Source organism: Sus scrofa, chromosome 1, assembly GCF_000003025.6.
Source record: "Sus scrofa isolate TJ Tabasco breed Duroc chromosome 1, Sscrofa11.1, whole genome shotgun sequence".
Lineage (NCBI taxonomy): Eukaryota > Metazoa > Chordata > Mammalia > Artiodactyla > Suidae > Sus > Sus scrofa.
Genome location: NC_010443.5, coordinates 120,266,580 through 120,288,939, shown reverse-complemented (window position 1 = coordinate 120,288,939; position 22,360 = coordinate 120,266,580). Strand labels below are relative to the sequence as shown.

General features: G+C 38.0%; 1 protein-coding gene across 7 annotated transcripts in view; it reads right to left on the bottom strand.

The window, feature by feature from the left end:
- DMXL2 (Dmx like 2) overlaps nt 1–22,360 on the bottom strand; it is a 160,355-nt gene that overhangs the window by 9,664 nt on the left and 128,331 nt on the right. For 4 of the 7 annotated variants that reach the window (XM_021095420.1, XM_021095456.1, XM_021095434.1 and 1 more), the window contains 8 exons: nt 21,577–21,707; nt 19,802–20,050; nt 15,751–15,929; nt 7,734–7,864; nt 7,151–7,236; nt 6,315–6,516; nt 5,353–5,470; nt 265–330 (listed from right to left, as the gene is read on the bottom strand). In XM_021095420.1, coding sequence (XP_020951079.1) covers nt 265–330; nt 5,353–5,470; nt 6,315–6,516; nt 7,151–7,236; nt 7,734–7,864; nt 15,751–15,929; nt 19,802–20,050; nt 21,577–21,707 — 1,162 coding nt within the window. The remainder of the gene's footprint in view (nt 1–264; nt 331–5,352; nt 5,471–6,314; nt 6,517–7,150; nt 7,237–7,733; nt 7,865–15,750; nt 15,930–19,801; nt 20,051–21,576; nt 21,708–22,360) is intronic. The other 3 variants (XM_021095423.1, XM_021095427.1, XM_021095445.1) reach the window with 3 other exon arrangements.

The window sequence follows — 22,360 nt, the reverse complement described above, 5'->3', positions numbered from 1 at the left end:
GATAAAACAATCATGTGTGAGAACAGATGGGGACAAGGGACCAAAGGGAAGACAGAAGAGGAGGCCAGAAAGAGAAGAACCAACAGCAAGAAAGACCACAATGGACACGGTGGAGCATCTCCTACCCTGCGCCACTGAGGTGCGTGGGAGCAGTGAGCGCTGTGGCGAGTTAGCCAGCTGGGCAGGCCATGGTTAGTATTAGAAATGAGGGGTGGCTCCTTGAACTTTAAGGAGTGAGCTATATACAAGAGCATAGAACACTACCTTGATGTGGCAATCTTCTGCTACGCTGCAGTTTTGTTTGACCTGCTCCACATGTTCTTCTATAGACTAAATAACACCACACCGTCACAAACACAAAACACATGCATGGAACAAAATTATAAAAAGAACAAAAATTTTCAAACTGAAATGGTCACGCCATCACTTAAAGATGGCAAAAATGAATTTGCAAGTTTTAGAAATGAATTTAAAAGCACAAAATCAAAATTAAACAGAGTAAAATGTGATGCCATCAAAAAAAACACAAAGCAAAACAGGCAAAATCAAAATGACTACTACATATATAAAAACAATTTCAAAATAAAAATCCATTATTTGTGCATCAGTTGTATAACTTAAAGTTCTAACAAACTGCATCTATTAAAAATACAATCAGATGCATTCTATACTATGCAGACTGCTATTTTATAGGGGTTTGTTTCCAATAAAAAATTAAAACTATTTTTTTCTAAATACAGATTGAAAGTACTGATAATTACTTCACTCTTACTCATAAGGAATATATCCGTGAAGAGAGAGTCAGGGATTAGAATTCACATGTATTATATATAATCCTGTAATTGTTCTCCTTACAAGTAACTGCTTGATGAGATGATGCATGGGAAAGAAATCACACCTACAACTTGCTCCTGGGTGATGACAGGACCATTAAGGATGGCTTCAGTTAGAAGTAATATTTCTGTTCTGATGTCAAAACCTCTGAAGGTTTGATAGGAGCAATATACTCCTCCTAATGCCTCCTGCAGGGCTCGCCTCTCTTTCAGCCAACCGGGCCCAATTATCTGGGCCTGCAGTGACTGCCCAAGGCTGCAGCAGCTGACAAGAGGGGAAGAGAATTTGGCAAAAGCCAGATTGCTAAAGAACCTATTTGCCTTCAATCGAATGGTTAAGTTTGCCACATTTATCAATTTTTGTCACAAAAACTTGTTTTGTGGAATACTCAATGAGTAAAAATATCTTCTTATGAATATATCTAAAATTTGAGCATTTCTCTGAATTTTATTTTTATCAAGTAATTTTTTACAATTAACCAACATTGGAGTTCCCGTCGTGGCGCGGTGGTTAATGAATCCGACTGGGAACCATGAGGTTGCGGGTTCGATCCCTGGCCTTGCTCAGTGGGTTAAGAATCAGGCGTTGCCGTGAGCTGTGGTGCAGGTTGCAGACGCGGCTCGAATCCCGCGTTGCTGTGGCTCTGGCGTAGGCCGGTGACTACAGCTCTGATTCGACTCCTAGCCTGGGAACCTCCATATGCCGTGAGAAGCGGCCCTTGAAAAGGCAAAAAGACCCCCCCCCAAAAAAAAATTAACCAACATTGTAGCATCCTTAGGATTACTTTGCCAATTATACTAACTAATCAATTCATTTAATTTACCAAATTTCTCGACCAAAATATCCTATTTAATAGTTTAAAAAGATAAAACACTACTACTGGATGGGTAGTTTTAATAAATTTTGCATATTTCTGAACTAAGAGACCAATTTTTATTTTGTCTTAACAGCTTTAAAATTTTCCTTCTAAATTAAAACCATTTTTCAGCAGATCTATACTATTCAATTCAGTAGCTGCTAACCACATGTGGCTATTTAAATAAAATTAAAATCAATCCCTCAATCACACTAGCACACTTCAAGTGCTCAATAACCACATGTGTCTGGTGACTACTATACAGAACAGATAAATCCTATTATCACAAGAAGTTCTACTGGACAGCACTGAATAAGATATTAATTTCATTCGACCATATAAAATTCAAAAGGTACAAAGAGTACATGATAAAAATTCTTCCTCCCATCCAAACTCCCAGCCATCTACTTCCCCTCCCTGGAGCCAACCAACAAACACTTATACAGCATTTTAAGAAATGGTCAGTTTATCTCTGTCCCACCTCACTCTACATGGAGAGCCTCTGCTGGCAGAAAACTGGACAAGAACACACAGCTTGGGCTGCTCCCTAGAGGAGCACAGGGATGGACAAATGTAAAGAAGAGGAGGTAACAGCCAGAATGGGAAGAGGGAAGAGGGAAGAGGGAAGCCAGAAAGGAGACAACAACAGATCCTGAAGGTCATGACAGGAGTCTGAGGGTCCAAGCAACCCAGACCCTGGCTTGCTGGCACTCTGAGGCTCTGATGATCCAACGAAGCAAAACGGCTATTACCCTTACAAATCATTGAAGCGTACTTCCAAGAAATCACTGTGTTTAATAATTTGAGGAACACTACATATTAAAAGGATCATACACCATGATCAAGTGAGATGCAAGGATTTTTCAATATCTGCAAATCAATCACATTATGATACACCACATTAACTGAAGAATAAAAACCATATGACCTCAATAGATGCAGAAAAGTTATTCGACAAAATTCAACAACCATTCATGATAAAAACTCTCACCAAAGGGAATACTATCTAAATATAATAAAGGCTATATATGACAGACCCACAGCTAATACCATACTCAACAGCAAAAAGCTGAAAGCATTTCCTCTAACATAAGGAACATGACAAGGATGTCCACTCTCATCACTTTTATTCAACATAGTGTTATAAGTATCCTAGCCATAGCAATCAGAAAAGCAGAAAATAAACCCACACACCTATGGTCAATTAAATCTCATGACAAAGGCAGCAAGGATATACAATGGAGAAAAGGCAGTCTCTTCAACAAGTAGTGCTGGGAAAACTGGACAGCTGCATGCAAAAGAACGAAATCACAACATTCTCCAGTAACACATATGCACCTAGAAATTACCATACTAAGTGAAGTGTCAGACAGAGAAAGACAAATGTAGTATGAGATCACTAATATGTGGAATCTAGTAAAAAAAAATGATATAAAAGAAATTATTTACAACACAGAAACCAAGCTTATGGTTACCAAAGGGGAAAGAAAGGCTGATGGGAGGGATAAATTAGGGGGCTGGGATATAACATATACGCACTACTAAGGTAAAATAGATAAATAATAAGGACCTACTTATAGCACAGGGAAATCTACTCAATACTCTCTAACAACCTATACAGGAAAAGAATCTAAAAAGGAATGGATATATGTATGTGTATAACGGAATCACTTCACTATACACCTGAAACAAACACAACATTGTAAGTCAACTACAAACACTCCAATAAAATTTTTTAAAATAATTTAAAATATTAAAAATTTTTTAAATAATTTAAATAATTGTCAAAAATCACAAAAATCAACTCAAAATAGATTAAAGACTTAAATGTAAGACTGGATACAATAAAACTCCTAGAGGAAAACATAGATAGACCACTCTTTAACATAAACTGGAGCAGTATCTTTTTGGAAGTGTCTCCTTGAGTAATGGAAATAATAACAAATAAGTAAACAAATGGGATCTAATTTAACAGAAAAGAAAATAAATCCTTCAATGACCTGGCTTTCTGGTAATAACAGAGCCCTAACTAAGCAGTATCTTTCATTTTGGAAAATGCAGTAAACAATGGATTAAATGAAGGAGGAAATGACTTTGGCTCTATGATTTCCCTAACAAGCCCTATATCAATCAAGACTTCTGTTATCCAAAAAAAAAAAAAAAAAAGCTTATAAGACACAAAAGAATGTCTACAGTTCCTTCCTCTAATTCCTTAAGTACAGAAAAAAAAAAAAAAAAAGACTGTTCACAGGAAAAAAATAAATGACTGACCACAATAACCATTCAGATTACGTACGACTAGCGAAGAGAAAGGAATGAGTCCCATAGGTTCTACTGCCCTAGGTATGCATAAAATTGGAAAAGCAGTTCTGTATTTTACCTTGAGAAACTGAGCCATGTAGACTGTCCCTCTCGGTTTTCACTTTTCTAAGTGAAATATGATTCATTTTTTCCTTCTCACAGGTTTTGTCTGCCAAATGTTTAATCATATCTGACACTCTACACTGAACAGTCTGCCCATTACCTCATTAAATAGTCAAATGGACTGAAATGCTTATACATAAGATCTGTTTACCTCTCATTTTATGATAAAGAAATCATTTTAAGTTCTAAAGTGTCACTCTCCCAAATGCCTGACTCTTCTTGAACCCTGAATGGCATTACACTACTTATATTTAGCTTAAAAAATCACCGTGGAATGTATAATCTCTGCCTCACTTTGTAAAAGCAATCTTCCTTTATCTCGTATTGGGTATTTCTGTAGTTTAATCTCTCTCACAGAATTATCCTGAATTTGTTGCTTCTACAGTTTATCCTGTTAATTGCTAGATAAATAAAAATGCTTGTAAAAGGGTTATACTATAATTTTAATTAAATGATAGAGAATCATAACATAGAGTATACTCATTTATATATTACATTCCCCAAAATGTCCATCACCATGTTTGTTGCATGTGAAAGTCCAATGGCAAATATTATAAAGGAAGTACCAACTTTCACATGACAATACAGGACTTATCAAAGGACTAAGTTGTTTCACTGCTACAAAATAAAAATTCAAAGTTTTTAGCTTAAAAAATTCTCTAGGAGTTCCCTTGTAGCACAGTGGGTTAAGGATTTGGCATTGTCACTACAGCAGCCTATCCTGATCCTTGGCCTAGGAACTTCCACATATCATAGGCATGGCCAAAAAAAAAAAAAAAAAAAAATTACTTTGGTAAACTGTTACCTATGATGTGTGAAAGATAATAAAATAAGTTGCCAACCCAAAGTAAATTTCAAGTAAATCAAGCACTGGCTTCACTAGAAATGTTAAAGAAAACTTAACAAAAATTACAAGACTTTTTTTGTTTTGTTTTGTTTTTTCAAAATACCTCACTCTGGGGAGTTCCCGTTGTGGCTCAGTGGGTTAAGAACCCGACCAGTATCCATGAGGATGTGGGTTTGACCCCTGGCCTTGCTCAGTGGCTTAAGGATCTGGCGTTGCCCCAAGCTGAGGCATAGGTCACAGATATGACTTGAATCTGGCATTGCTGTGGCCATTGCAGTATGGCAGCTGCAGCTCCAATTAGTCCCGAGGCTAGGAACTTCCATATGTGGCAGGTATGGCCCTAAAAAGAAAAAATAAATAAATAAATAAATAAAAACAAAAAACAAAATACCTCACTCTGCTTTCTTTTCTTAGTGAAAATATATCTAATGAACGTCTCTTGAAGGACTTCTTGTTTAACCAGGAAATGCCAAAGTCGTTTGACTGGAAGTGCAGAGGAATCCCGGGATCTAGTAAAAAATTTAACATATCACAACACTATTTAAGTCTATAGAAAATGTTTCATTATTTGCAGATAATTTTTTAAACCTCCATTATTGCAAAGAAGGTACAGCATTAAGCTCAACAAAATTTTATAGTTTATTTCACTCAATTTTTAGTTCTAAAAAATCATTCCTTAATCTAGCAATTAATTCTCTTAATACAGCTTGAACAGGTTGAGCTGAGAGTGAAGTGAATCTCTTATTCCCTTTTAAAGTTATACTTTAGGTTGGTTCTGTTGGTTATATAGCATATCACCCATGTATATAAAGTCATACATTTCATTTTTAAAGTCTAACAAGCTAAAACGCCTTGCTTTTTCAAGTTTATGAGCAATATTCTTTTTCAAGTTTATGAGCAATATTCTTAGTCATGGCCACTTGCCTCAAAAAAACAAAACCACATACTGCTTATCCAAAAGGGGCCTAGACAGACAGGCACAAGATCAAAACATCAACACAAATCTTAATGTGTTTACTATTAAATTACTGACCAAAGGTCAGTAGCATCTTTTTTGCACATGTAGCTTATTATACCAAAGGATTTCTGCAAGAGTTCTTAAAATGATGACGAAAATACAAAAAAAAAATTTTTTTCCTGATTTAACACTATGTCTACTGAAGTATAGGCAATACATGAAAAATATTTTCTCCAGATTTCTAATGTTTTCCTTAGCATATACTGCTACAAATAGAATTGTAGGTTCAAAGTTATGAACTTTTTAAAGGCTAATGGCTTATTATTTTGCCAGACTGTCTTCTAGAAAGGTTAAACCAAGCTATACTCTCATTAGCATTATAAGAGCATTCTTACTTGAATGGAGTATTTTCAGGTTCCAGCATCGCTTTATTTCGAAGGAGAGCTGGTCCAGCTCCTACTGAAAGGTCAGTTGGATATGTGTTGATATAGTTGGGAGGGGGACCTTCAAACTGATCCATTTTCTCTTGCAAGATCTGTTCCCAATTCTCCAAGTTTTTAATCACAGCAATACCTAATGGTGATGTTACAGGCAACTCTAAAACGTAATAGAATATGACACTTATTTTGAGGGAAATTGTTGGTTTTCGCCACATATTTACAAAACCCAAACACTTCGAGCCAAGACTTCTGAAAATACAAACAAATCTGAAAATGTTGATCTAACACCATTTGAATGCTTAATGCTTTGAACAAAACAGAAGACCTGCTCTCTAAAATGAGCTGAGAAAATGTCTGATGCAGCAGAAATGAATCCGACTAGTATTCCTGAGGATGTGGGTTCAATCCCTGGCCTCACTCAGTGGGTCATGGATCCGGTGTTGCTGTGGCAGTGGTGTAGGCAGGGAGTGGCAGCTCTGATTCGACCCCTAGCCTGGGAACTTCCATAAAACTCAAGTGAAGTCCTAAACAGAAAAAAAATAAAATGAGCTGAGAAAATGTCTAGCTTCGCCAGGCTGGTCTTCTGCTTTTTCCTCTAGCCTTCTAAGTACTTACTGATTCTTGCCATACAAGTTAAAACCACAGACTGGAGCCTAAGAAAAATAAGACTTCATGACATCTCCAATGCAATAATTTTTTTTAATACCAAATGTTCTTTTAAATGGATTTTGTAAAAAGAAACTTGATAATTTGTTGTATTTAATAACATTATTTTCAAATTCCAAACTTACCAGAGAATTCCAATCCAGCAATGGGAAAGAAATTCTTAACATTGTGAAGTACTAACTTAACCATTGTCAAATGTAGAAGAGCCCAGCTGTTCAAAGAGAAAAAAAAAAAATTTCTCCTTAATTGAAAAACAAAATTATGAGAGAAGCACAGTGAGGATCCCTGTCATATGTTTAGCCCAATCTCCCACTCAGAAAAAACGGATTTTTTTCCTCTAACAACTAACTTTAAAAAATAGTACCTTTGAAGTCTCTGAAAATAAAAATTATGCAACAATATTATTACACTTGCAATATCTGAAGACTACTGAATGGAAATAGATTTACCACATGGTCACAAGGAATCTAACAGCACATCAATAAATTATGCATTTTTTCTCACTAAAAATGCTAGCTATTCTTTGAAACTGAATATGAAAGAAATACTCTACTACCTAGCACTTCACCTCAAAGGTACAGAATTCCTAATCTGAAAACATAAGTCAGTTCTTATATATATTCAAGACAATAACGTTACTTAAACTAGTAACATCAGGATTTTCTATAAAAGAAAAGGCAGAAAGAAAAAGATAAAAGCCTTACTTACCTATAGGAGTTAGGGTCTTGGTGCTCCTGTATCTGTGTATCTGACAAAAAAGCATCATCTTCTTCTTCATCACTATGAATGCTTTCATCAGAATCATATATAACTCCACTATCAGACAAAGGAAGAAATGGCTGCAATAAAATATGAAATTATTTTTAAATGTATAAATGGGGGTTTTTTGTCCTAACACTGAACATTTTATTTTATTTATTTGTTTATTTTGCTTTTTAGGGTTGCACCCATGGCATATGGAGGTTCCCATGCTAGGGGTCAAATCGGAGCTACAGCTGCTGGCCCATGCCACAGCTCATGGCAACACTGGATCCTTAACCCACTGACCAAGGCCAGGGATTGAACTTGAGCCCTCTTGGATTCTAGTCAGATTCGTTAACCACTGAGCCATGACGGGAACTCCAACAATGAACATTTTATTTTATTTTTTTTTGTCTTTTTGTCTTTTTTGTTGTTGTTGTTGTTGTTGCTATTTCTTGGGCCGCTCCCGCAGCATATGGAGGTTCCCAGGCTAGGGGTCTAATCGGAGCTGTAGCCACCGGCCTACGCCAGAGCCACAGCAACGCCAGATCTGAGCCATGTCTGCAACCTACACCACAGCTCACGGCAACGCCGGATCGTTAACCCACTGAGCAAGGGCAGGGACCGAACCCGCAACCTCACGGTTCTAGTCGGATTCGTTAACCACTGCGCCACGACGGGAACTCCTTTTTTTTTTTTTTTTTTTTTTTTTGTCCTTTTGTCTTTTTTGTTGTTGTTGTAACAATGAACATTTTAAATGGTGTTAACCTAAATAAAAATTTTCTTTAGGAAATACTAGACTTAGAAAAGTAAAAAAAAAAGAAAAAAAAACCCCTCAGATTGAACAAAATAAGTAGCTAGATACAACACAAGTATTTTTTTAAAAATCAATTTTTTCTTATATATCAGCAATAATTAGTTCAAAAAGTCTAAAGAAAAAAGGTGCACTGAAAAATATAATACCAACGGAAAAATTTTATCAAAACTCTGAGAGAGCTACAGTGAAGGAAATTATAAATCCCTATAAAAAGCTAAAATAAGGAGACTGAAGCATGTTAAAATGATGATTCTTTAATTTATGGGTATTAAGTAATTGCAATAAAATCCCTACAGGGATTTATTGTCCTTTTTTGAAATTTGATAATGACTATAAAGTTCATAGGGAAGAAAATAACAGATAAGACAAGCTGAGAAATCTTTTTTAAGTGGATACCATTTCTTAGTGAATACCAAAATAAGTAATTAAAAGAAGTGCACTCTACAGCAAAGGAAACCCTAAACAAAACGAAAAGACAACCCACAGATTGAGAGAAAATCTTTGAAAGTGAAGCGAACTGACAAGGGATTAATCTCCAAAATTTATAAAACACCTTCTGCAGCTCAATACCTAAAAAACAAACAAGCCCATCAAAAAATGGGCAGAAGGGAGTTCCCGTCATGGCGCAGTGGTTAACGAATCCGACTAGGAACCATGAGGTTGCGGGTTCGGTCCCTGCCCTTGCTCAGTGGGTTAACGATCCGGCGTTGCCGTGAGCTGTGGTGTAGGTTGCAGACGTGGCCCAGATCCAGCGTTGCTGTGGCTCTGGCATAGGCCGGTGGCTGCAGCTCCGATTCAACCCCTAGCCTGGGAACCATATGCTGCGGGAGTGGCCCATGAAATAGCAAAAAAAGACAACAACAACAACAAAAAAAAAAATGGGCAGAAGATCTAAACAGACAGTTCTCCAAAGAAGACATACAGATGGCCAAAACACACATGAAAAGATGTTCAACATCACTCATCATTAGAGAAGTGCAAATCAAACCACTATGAGGTACCACCAGCCAGAATGGCCATCAACAAAAAGTCTACAAACAATAAGTGCTGGAAAGGGTGTGGAGAAAAAGGAACACCATTACACCATTGGTGGGAATGTAAATTGGTGCAATCACTGTGGAAAACAGTATGGAGATTCCTCAGAAAACTAAAAATAGAACTACCACTGGATCCAGCAATCCCACTCCTGGGCATCTATCCAGAGAAAACCATGATTCGCAAAGACACATGTAGTCCGATGTTCATTGCAGCACTATTTGCAACAGCCAAGACTTGGAAACAAGCTAAATATCCATCGACAGAGGAGTGGATCAAGAAGAGGTGGTACATATATGCAATGGAATATTACTCGGCCGTTAAAAGGAACAAAATACCAGCATTTTTAGCAACATGGATGGACCTAGAAATTATCATGCTAAGTGAGGTCAGCCATACAATGAGACACCAACCTCAAATACTTTCACTGACATGTGGAATCTGAAAAAAGGACAGACTGAACTTCTTTGCAGAACGGATGCTGACTCACAGACTTTGAAAAACTTATGGTCTCCAGAGGAGACAGTTTGGGGAATGGGGGGATGTGCTTGGGTTATGGGATAGAAATTCTATAAAATTGGATTGTGATGATCATTGTACAACTATAGGTGTGATAAATTCATTAATTAAAAAAATGAATGGGCAGAAGATCTAAACAGACAGTTCTCCAAAGAAGACAAACAGATGGCCAAAAAACACATGAAAAGATGTTTAACATCACTCACTATTAGAGAAATGCAAATCAAAACCACTATGAGGTACCACCTTACACTGGCCAGATTGGCCATCATCAAAAAGCCTACAAACAATACGTGCTGGAGAGGGTATGTAGAAAAGGGAACCCCCTTACACTCTTGTTGGGAATGTAAATTGGTGCAACCACTGTGGAAAACATGGAGGGAGATTCCTTGGAAAACTAAAAACAGAATTACCATTTGATCCAGCAATCCCACTTGTGGGCATCTATCCAGAGAAAACCATGACTCAAAAAGATACATGGGAGGTCCTGTCATGGTACATCGGAAGCGAATCTGACTAGGAACCATGAGGTTGCATGTTCGATCCCTGGCCTTGCTCAGTGGGTTAAGGATCTGGTATTGTTGTGAGCTGTGGTGTAGGTCACAGACGTGGCTTGGATTCTCTGTTGCTGTGGCTGTGGTGTAGGCTGGCGGCTACAGCTCCAATTAGATCTCTAGCCTGGGAACCTCCATATGACACCAGTGCGGCCCTAAAAAGACAAAAAAAAAAAAAAAAAGAAAAGAAAAAAAAGAAAAGATACATGTACTCCAATGTTCACTGAAGCATTATTCACAACAGCCAAGACAAGGAAACAATCTAAATCTCCACTGACAGAGGAGTGGATAAAGAAGATGTGGTATATATACACAATGGAATATTACTCAGCCATTAAAAGGAAAGAAATAGTGGCATTTGTAGCAACATGGATGGACCCAGAAACTATCATGCTAAGCGAAGTCAGTCAGACAGTGAGACACCAACATCAAATGCTATCACTTACATGTGGAATCTGAAAAAAGGACACAATGAACTTCTTTGCAGAACAGATACTGACTCAAAGACTTTGAAAAACTTATGTTTTCCAAATGAGATAGGTTGGGGGGGTGGGGGATGCACTGGGGGTTTGGGACAGAGATGCTATAAAACTGGGTTGTGATGATCACTGTACAACTAAAAATGTAGTAAGTAATTAAAAAAATAAAAGTGCAGTCTAGCAATGGATGAATGGAGAAATTTAGTCCAAGGATAGTATCTAAACAATAAATTAATATATGACAAAAATAACATTATAAGTCATTGGGAAGAAAGGAAGGACAACCACCGTTTAAGTGTAGGAAAAGAAGATAAAGAGAGGAGATCCCTGGTGGCTGTTCAGTGGGGCACTGTCACTGCCGTGGCTCAGGTTCAATTCCTAGCTCTGGAACTTAGACATTCCACAGGCATGCCGCCCCCCACCACCTCAAGAAAAAGGAGATGGGAGAGCAGGAAGAGTAAACAAATGAGAAGATAATAAAAGTAAACATTTATTAGTGGAAAGAACTTTTTCTGCTTAAAAACAATGTAACATCACATTTAAAAAAGCATGCGAATTCCTATTGTGGCTCAGTGGTAACAGATCCAACTAGCATCCATAAGGACTTGGATTTATCCCTGGTCTAGCTCAGTGGGTTAAGGATCCAGCATTGCTGTGAGGTGTGGTGTAGGTTGCAGACACGGCTTGGATCCTGTGTACTATGGCTGTGGCGTAGGCTGGCTGTAGCTCCAATTGACCCCTAGCCTGGGAACTGCCATATGTTGAGGGTGCGGCCTTAAAAAGCAAAATAAACAAACAAACAAACAAAAACTGTTAATTCTTCAAAGTGGAAAACCTAATGGCAGTAATTTCATTAAGATTTTTGGTGTTGTTAATAGGAAATAAAAACCATTTAATCTGTCAAATTAACAAAAATGAAAAAGGAATAACTAATGAGAATAAAATCAGATGCATGTGCACTATTCTCAACAGAGTATATATCAGTAATCTGGACAGTAATCTAGAGAAACGTATCAAAAGCCTATGACCCAGTACTACTTAATGAAATAATCAGAACACAAAAATCTTATTTAAAAAGATACCAATCTCACATTACTTATAGAAATGAAAAAATAAATACCGCAAATACCTCATGGTTATGTAAACTATAGTACATTCATGAAAATAGTTTTTAGGTCATTAGAAATAATATGTACCTAAAAACAATGACAAACCCAGTAACAATGAGCACCCATACACCAAACTGCAGTTTCTGTGGAACCAGGGTCTTAGGAGGAATGGCTGTCCTCAGTCTAGAGCAGGAAATGTGCAAGATTAGCCTAGAATGACTTAAATGAGAAAGAAAAGAAACTCAAAGATTACTAGAAGAGCTCTCAAAAAGATTCAGGAGCCAACTAGAAGAGGCTCCCATTGGCAAAGATGGGATAATCTGAACATCCATAAGAATACTAAGAGCATTGGATTAAAATACATCAAATACATTTAAATACACAAGATCAAAACAAAACAAAACTCACTGGCTTCCTCTGAAGGATGCTAGGAAATCAAAGCATCACTCTGACAACTGGTACAAAAAGCAAAGATAGGCGTTCCTGCTGTGGCACAAGGGGATGGGCGGAGTCTCTGCAGCACCAGGATGCAGGTTCAATCCTTCGCCCAGCACAGTGAGTTAAAAGAACCAGTGCTGTTGCAGCTGCAGTGGAATCTGGTCCCTGGCCTGGGAACTCCTTGTGCCCTGGGGCAGCCGAAAATGAAAAAGAAAAAAAAAAAAAAAAAAGGCAAAGAATAAAGCATTTATTCTGTCTTTCTCTTTTGAAATGTTACCTCAGGGTAACCAAACAGGCTGATGAAGGAAAGTATTCCAGTCAATAAAACTGTCATTAAAATAACGAATTCAGGCAAAGATCATCAACTAACATCACAAGTGTTCCTTATGGAAACACAAAACCAACCATGAAGCACTCCTGTACTCCGCTTTCCCTATCCAAGCAGAAGGGCGTCTTATAAAGCCTTTACATTTAACTCCACTTTACAGAAAAATGGGAATCAGAGGAACATGTTCAGAAGAACAAAACAAGGGGATGTCATCAGCAAAAGCCACTGAGAGCTTTTAAAGAACAAATTTGGGGCAAAAAATGGGGAGTCAACCTAGCAAAGTGAGATGGAGGTAGAACCTATAGATTAAAAGAAACTTAAAACATAAGAACCAACTGCAATGTGTCATATTTTGGATCCTGATTTAACATACCAATTATTCCAAAACATTTAAGGTACACTTGGGGAAAATGTATACCTCTCTGGATACTTGATGATATTGAGGACGCACATGCATACAGGTGTGTGTGATAATCCTAATGTAGTACTGCTCAAAATCCTTATTTTTTAAACAATACAGAAATATTTATGAATGAAATTTTATGTCTGAATTTACTTCCAAACAATCTGAGGAGTGGGAAGATGTATAAATGAAACAAATTGACTACGAGTTGATAATTTTGTAAGCTAGATCATGATAGGTAAGGATTCACATGCTATTATCTGAATTTTTGTATATGTCTCAAGTTCTCCTTCAGAAACCATAGTAAAACCCATAATAAAGGGTTTAAAATGACAGCTACGATACATTTTTAATGGTATGAGAAATTATCTTGTAATGTTAACTGAAAAAATTAAATATAAAACTACACATACCAAACCAATTACATATACTTTAAAATATGAGGATAAGCACCTTGCCAAAGTATTAAGTTATCTTTGGAATAAATGAGTGCTATTTTCCCTCTCATTTTTGCATTTTCCAAATTTTTAAAACTTTCTATTAATCAGAAGAAAAACTAAAAAAAAAAAGAAAATTAAGTTGGCACATTACTGTTACAAATGTCGCTATCACTCACATTAATGACGCAATGGGCTTTTGTGGGACAAAGAAAATTGTGAAATTAGAAAGGTGGATGGGAGTTCCTATTGTGGCTCAGCAATAATGAACCTGACTAGTATCCATGAGGACATGGGTTTGATCCCTGGCCATGATGAGTGGGTTAAGGATCTGGTGTTGCCATGAGCTGTGGTGTAGGTCACAGACGTGGCTTGGATCTCACATTGCTGTGGCTGTAGCATAGGCCAGCAGCTACATCTCTGATTGGACCCCTAGCCTGGGAACCTCCATATGCCATTAAAAAAAAAAGGTGGGGTGGGAAGGCCTGCCTATATTTTTAAAGAGTACTTTATTAATTCCCTGGTTTATTAGCTAAATACAATTAAACATGACCCAATCAGCAGCCTCAAGGGATAAGCTAGAATGATGATGAAAGTACAAAGTGGAATCCTGATGCAGTGTAAATCAGGAAATCTGACCTTAAATTTGCCTAACTCAGAGGCCCTCACACTTCAGCATATATCAGAATCACCTGGACAGCTTGTTAAGAGACAGACTGCTGCTCCCACTCCCAGAGTTTCTGAATCAGTGATCTGAGGTGGGACTCAAGAATTTGCATTTCTCACAAGCTCCCAGGAGATGCTGATACTGATGGTTCTGGGACCACACTTTGAGAACCACTAGCCTAAACAAACTTTTTAGATAACAAAAACAAGTTTTAACACTCACCTTGAAAGTCTTTTTAAAAGATGAGCTCATGGAGTTCCCATTGTGGCTCAGCAGAAACGAATCTGAGTAGCATCCATGAGGATGCAGGTTCGATCCCTGGCTGCACTCAGTGGGTTAAGGATCCAGCGTTGCCCTGAGCTGTGGTGTAGGTTGCAGATGTGGCTCAGATCCTGAGTTGCTATGGCTATGGTGTAGGCCAGCAGCTACAGCTCCAATTTGACCCCTAGCCTGGGAACCTCCAATACGCCATGGGTGCGGCCCTAAAAAGATAAAATAAAGATGAGTTTAGCCCAGCAAAACCAGAGGGAGATCACACCTCAAAAACTCTGAGATCCAACACAAAGTTTTAAGTGGGAGGAAGCATTACAGGAGGCGTATCCCCTTATACACAGCAAGGCTACCAAAGTGCTAACACATGTAAAGAGGGAACTTGGGAAAAGAAGGAAACCTATCAAACAGAAGGTGATGTGCCTGGAAAAAAACAAAGTGCAGAAAAGCACATACCCAACACAGTACAAAATGGGACCAGGATAGATCTAGTCACCCTGAGTATTTGGATCCCCAGGGAAGTTTTTTCTGCTTTAGAGAAAAAGAGATATGTCATGGGGTTTTGTGAAACCCATGTTCCAACAAAACCCTCAAATATCCATGCATCTCCTCTGCTCTAACTCCATGCTGACCAAGAGAACAACCGGTAGAAGGGAAGCCAGATGGTAAATACAAGTATTCTTATCCATAGAAAAGGATGATGCTGATTCTGTATTCATAAACTGACTTCCCACAGGATTTTAATTTGTCTTATCCATATCAAGCATCTGATCTTTCCTGAATAACTAGTCAGTTTCTGGACCTGAGAGATTAAATGACTAAAGTGCGGTGATTCAACCCAGAAGCTGCCCCATCATACGTATATGAAGCAAACACAAGAGTTAATAAAACAGATACACCTAAAGCTTGCATTCCTCACCTCCCTTACCTTTGCAACAAAATAATCCCACATACTAAGTTCAGGAGGAATAAACTTTTCTTTGTAAGACGGCCTTTCTGCAGGCACTGGTGGTGGGGTAGCATCCTTTACAGGCCTTCCAGGGACCAGCATTCGCATGTTAAATCTCCTACGGTGTTTATCTATGTCTTCAGAAGGAACAGGAGGTGCTGAATATAGGAAAAAAAAAAAAAACAGCATTTACTTTCCATTATTAATTCAAAGAATTAACTTTTCTTTTCATCCTATTCTTGCCATGTTTTTACTTAAGACTAAATTACTTATGTCTGTGCCTCTAAACTTTCCTAATTATTGCACCACTTACCCAGCAATCATGGCAGAGATGCAGATGAGGACAGAATATAAAAGATTAACTTGCACTCAAGCAGCCTATTGTTATATAGAATAAGGATTAAAGTAATTCTATATACCATGTATTAAATAAATGGCATATTCAGTAAACTAGTAAAGAGAGTGTGTGGGTGATTTTTTCTGGCTATGTGGTTCAAGAAAGATTCACTGAATGAATACTTAGGATATAAAAGCAGAAGTTCAATGTGAAAAGAAACAAATGAGAAGTAAACTACCTTTGATAGACAGGTGTCAGGGAGGGGAAAAACAACAAATAGTCTAGAGTTAGGTTAGAACTAGCCTGTGGATAAGAAGCTGGGAGCTTATCCTGTGGGCAATTCTCATGCAAGTGTCTTGAACTTGGCACATATGAAATATGGTATGCATGGTCAATTAGAGGAAGATGGAAGAATCGGACATAAGAAGGGCCTGAGGGAGTTCCTGTGGTGGCTCAGTGGTAACGCATCTGAACAGTATCCATGACGATGCAGGTTCGATCCCTTGGCCTCCCTCAGTGGGTTAATGATCCTGCATTGACGTGAGCTGTGGTGTAGGTTGCAGACACAGCTTGGATCCCATGTTGCTGTGGCTATGGCGTAGCAGCAGCTACAGTTCCAATTTGACCTCTAACCTGGGAATCTCCATGTGCCACAGGTGCGGCCCTAAAAAGACAAAAAAATAGTAATGAGAAAGGCCTGAACCAGGAGTTCCCTGGTGGCTCAGTGAATTACGGATCTGATGCTGACACTGTGACGGTTCTGGTCACTGCTGTGGTGAGCGTTTGATCCCTGGCCCAGGAATTTGCACATATCATGGACATGGCCAAAAAATAAAAAAGGGCCTGAGCTGGTATGGTGGTTGGTGAAGACTGAAAGGAAGTGTTAGATGAGAAATACATAAAAGAAATATCAAAAAGATTCAGGAACTAATTGGACATGGGAGAGCTAGATAGAAGTGAACTGGTCCTCTCCTAAAGATCCCCATCGTAGAAAATGATCATCTACCTCAACTTCTCTTTGATGAATATGACCACTTTTCACTCTGTGCATCACTAAAACCCTAGGCTAAACTACTTTTAACTTCTTTTAATTGAGGTGAGGTGAAATTTACATAAAATTCACTATTTTAAAGTGTGCAATTCAGTGGCATCTAGTATATTCTAACTGTTGTACAACCACCACCTCTATTTCCAAAGCATTCTCACCACCCCAAACAGAAACCCCATACTCATTAAGCAGTCACTCCCCATTCCTCCCTCCCTCCAGTCCATGGCAACCACCACTATGCTTTCTGTCTCAAAGGATTTACCTGTTCTTAATATTTCATACAAATGGAAGCATGTGACATATAACCTGTGTGTCTGGCTTCTTTCACTTAGTATTTTTGAGGTTCATGCTGATTACAGCATGTGTTAATACTTAATTCCTTTTTGTAGTTAAATTACACTCCATTATACTTACATATAACATGTTTATCCATTAATTCTTGATGGTAACTCACAATTATCTTTGAATTGGGCTCTTCTGAGAGCCTCTTACCTGGGCTCCCTACTTTTATTCTTTCACATGGTCTATACTCCACACAGCAGCTAGAGTGAGTCTTTTGAAAACCTAAATCAGATTATGTCACTCCTCTGCTTATAACCCTTCAATAGTTCTCTTTCTTTAGACCAACAATGGTAGTCTGCACGACCCATGAAACTCCTAAAGACTTTGCCCCCAGTTACTTAGCTTACTTCATCTTTGACTACACTCCCCTGGCTCAGGATAGCCATTGTGGCCTCCACTGTAATCCCTGGAAAAGGTCAAACTAGTCCTACCTCATGACCTTTGCACTCACTGCTCCATCTCCCTAAAATGCTCTGGCCTCAGGTAACTGAACAACCTGATTCCTGACTTCCCTAGGACTCTCTCAAAAGCTATCTAATCAGAAATGTCTTCTGACCAACCTAATTAAACTGTCCCCATCCCCTTCCCCTCATCATTCCCTCTCCCTCCACTCACTCTATTTTATTTTTGTTGTAGTTCTTATCATATCTGAAATAATATCATTTGTTATTTTATTGTGTGTTTATCTCTATTAGATGTAAGCATCAAGAATGTAAGGGAGTTGTCTGTGTCATTCACTCCCATGTTTCCAAACCCTAGAACACTGCCTGGCACATAGCAGGTGTACGTGAATGCAAACATGAATGTGTACTCAGAGGTTTAGCATGATGATTCCCCGCTTTACAGCCACCCCAAAGGCATATGGAAGTTCCCAGGCCAGGAATCAAATCTGAGCGCAGCTGTGACCTATACCGCATAGGCAGCAATGCTAGATCCTTAACCCAAAGTGCTAGAGCAAGAATTCCTAAGCATGATGATTTTATCAATGAACTATCATGAAAAAATAACATAAAAGACTCAGGAAGAGAAAAGAAGTGATTTAGGGGAAAAAGTTTTATTTATTTATTTTTATTATTTTGCATTTTATTTATTTTTTATTATTCAATGAATTTATCACATCTGTAGTTGTATAATGATCATCACAATCCAATTTCACAGGATTTCCATCCCACAATCCTAGGGGAAAAACTTTTAAACGTACAATGGACTGCAACTAGGTAGGAAGACAGAGATTAAGAGTCCTCCCCATGTACTGGGAGTGGAAACGAAGGGAGTTGGTAAGAGCACCTCCCATAGGAACCTATTAAATACATTTGATTCAATCTTGGGCAGTAAGGACACAGGTTAGCCTGTGCCACTGATTCCTCATCTGTAATGTAACCATTTCTAAGGATTAATTAAGATATTTCCGAGTCTCAGAACCAAGTTAGAAACCTTTCCTGTAATATCAAGTCTACATCTTACCATCCTACCATCTTAAAAAGTGAGCTAAAAAATATGTCAGTCCATAAGGGAAAAAATAAATATTGTCCACAACTAGAAACTTTCTTTCTTTCTTTTTTTTTTTTTTTTTTTTTTGGTCTTTTCAGGGCTACATCCAAGGCACATGGAGGTTTCCAGACTAGGGGTCAAATCAGAGTGCAGCCACTGGCCTATCCCTCAGCCACAGCAAAGTGGAATCCAAGCTGTATCTGAAACCTACACCACAGCTCAGGACAATGCCAGATCCTTAACTCACTAAGCGAGGCCAGGGATCAAACCTGCAATCTCATGGATACTAGTGAGATTCATTTCCACTGAGCCACGACAGGAACTCCTAGAAACTTAATCTGAAGCCAATTGCTGGTTTGCTCTGTAAAGATTATGAGAATTTATTTAAATCTTCTTTCTCTAATTAAAAACTATCCTTTTTCAGAGTTCCCAGGTGGCCTAGTGGTTAAGGATTCCAGCATTGTCACTGCTGTAGTTTGGGTTCGATCCCTGGCCCAGGAACTTCTATATGCTGCAGGTGTATCTAAAAAAAACAAAAATAAAAACTGGTCCTTTTTTCATTGTCTTCTCACTTACCTTTACTTTTCTTCTCTTTTATCCTCCTCAAATTTGTCTTGGTTTATCAAAAAACGTTAAACTGAAACTATATCTTTTATTCTAACATGAGTTTAGTTATTTACTAACCTAACAAGAGTGATTATACTTTAAACATCAATGATTCTCAAAATAAAAAATCATAAAACATTAAAAAATCTTTTAACATTGGAAGCTACTTACATTTACATGCATTATTGGTATGAAATTTATCTTACCTGAAATATTTTCTGATTGTCTCTGAGGTTTCACAACAAGTTTCACACCTCCTCCAAAAACTGCAGCCCACATTCGATTATTTAATGGATGGGCTGCAAGTCGAAACAGTTCATTGGAGGAATTTGTGGCAAGAGCATGTATCAATAAACTTAAGTACACAGCAACAACAGCTTCACACAACAAAACATTCAGTTTTGGCTGGTCTTCATCTTGGGCTGAACTCAAGAGGTTAATAAGTGAACTCACACCTGTATGGGTATATAATATTTTAAGAAGTATATCAGCATAAAACTCCAGAAAGAAAAAAAGTCAAATCAGCTTTTATTGCAGCAAATTAGAGGAATGATTTATAACCTATAGAATAAAATAACAATTCATTCATCAATACTAATAAAAAAGGAATAAATGAAAAGAGAAGAGGAAACTCTTCCTTACAGTACAATTTCAACCAGTAAGTAGAAGGAACGATATAGAATTAGAAAATCACCATTTAGTACTCCCCACAGTAATACGTGATTCAGGCAGGAGTCATCACTGGATGCTATAATTAGTGGGTTAAAGTAGGATATTTTATACAATCTCAAACATTCTCTGCAAAAGATACTTATTATTTGCAAAGGGAAAGAAAGGAACTTCACGAAGGAGAAATGTGATAGAAACCACTGTACAAAGTGATCAGAGTTAATAGCACCAGTAAGGGGACCAAGTGGCATCATGTGCCTCTTGATATTCTGCACTGGAAAGGGTACAGTGTCTCTTTTGTGGCATCCTTGCCAAAATCACATAACCTGAGTTTGATATTAAGAAGACATCAGAAGGAATTCCTGCTGTGGTGCAGTGGGGTTAAGGATCTGGTATTGTCTCTTCAGCAGCTCGGGTTGCTCTTGAGGCACAGGTTTGGGCCCTGGCCCAGCAAAGTGGGTTAAGGATCCAGAGCAGCAGCAACACAACTGGATCCCTAACCCTCCAAGACATATGGGAAATCCTCTTTTTACCATTTTTGAAACTTCTTCAAGTCTGAAATTATTTCAATAAAAAGTCAAAATGAAAACATGTTTTGAGAAGCTTATGCATAAATGAATTTTAAGTAGACGCTTTGAGTATGTCACTTCCTTCCACTGCTACTCTTCACCATGATCACTGATGTGTAGCCTCAGAGTCACAAAGTAAAAATTAAACGACATGGCAGACCAGGAAAGGGTATTAAGAGAATGGAGAAGGTTTGAAATAACTGATGTGGAGGATGAGAAAGAGCTAACTGCAGGAAGGGGAGGACTGGAAGACTATGACGTCTGTGCCAGAGGATGGTCACTCCTTCCTAACACATGTACCTACACTCTTGAGAAGAATTACATTCTGATATATCTGTGAAAAAAACATCTCTGTGAACTTCAAATGTGATAAATTCATTTGAGTAATTAAAAAAAAAAAAATCTCTGTGACCCTAGCTCTCCAAGACTCTAGCTCAGGATGTCTAAGGATAAGAAACACCATGTGCTCATCCCTGTGAAGGATGTTAAACCTTGCCTTTTCATGCTGGTCAGCATGGCTGGGTTTTGAAGCCTTAACTTTCCGAGTCTTCAGACAACATTACAGTACTTAAGAGTTCCTAATTCATGGCAGAAAACATCATCAAAAACAAACAAATAAAAAACTATTCATCAAATCCACAAATGACAACAATCACGAATCCAGTTAACAGCTTTGTAAAAAGGAAGTGCCAAAAAGAAGATTTAAAAAGACAAAAAAAAAAAGAAAACACTTAAATTCTCACCAGGCCATTGAGCAGGAGAAGAATTTGGTGTTGCATGTTCTTCAATGCTTTCTGTCCTTAGTCTCCGACGATCACTTAAAAGAAGCCCTTGATAAGCCATTCCTGTAAACTGGTTTCCTTCTGTCTGACTGCTAAAACAAATACAGTTCAGTTACTTAGCTTCCTAACTGAAGCTACTGGTGTACTTAATATGTATTTACTTTAGATGAGTGTAGTAAAGACAAAAATCCTTAAAACTGAAATCACCATTCTAATAAAAATTAGTTCAGTAAGTTCTTTCAACTAGTTACAAATATTTATAGTTTTTTTTAAACAAAATAACAAATTTTCTTTTTTTTTCTTTTTTTTGTGGGGGGGCTTTGTAGGGCCACACTCATGCATATGAAAGTTCCCAGGCCAGGGACTGAACTGAAGCTACAGCTGCCAGCCTATGCCATAGCCACAGCAACGCAGGATCCGAGCCGCGTCTGTGAGCTACACCACAGTCCATGGCAACGTCAGATCCTCAACCCACTGAGCGAGGCCAGAGATCAAACCTGCAACCCCCTGGTCACTAGTTGGATTTGTTTCCACTGAGCCACTATGGGAACTCCAATACCAAGTTTTCTATTTGGGCAGATGTCATTTAATCTCTAAAATCTTTTCCAGATGCCATTTAATACTTTGAAATCTTTTCTATATTCACTTTTTTTAAAAAACGCCACTATAAGGAGACTACTGTTTGTACTAGCATATAACAGAAAGTTTCAGGGTGCTATTTTGTTGCATTTCTTAGTTCTGTAAA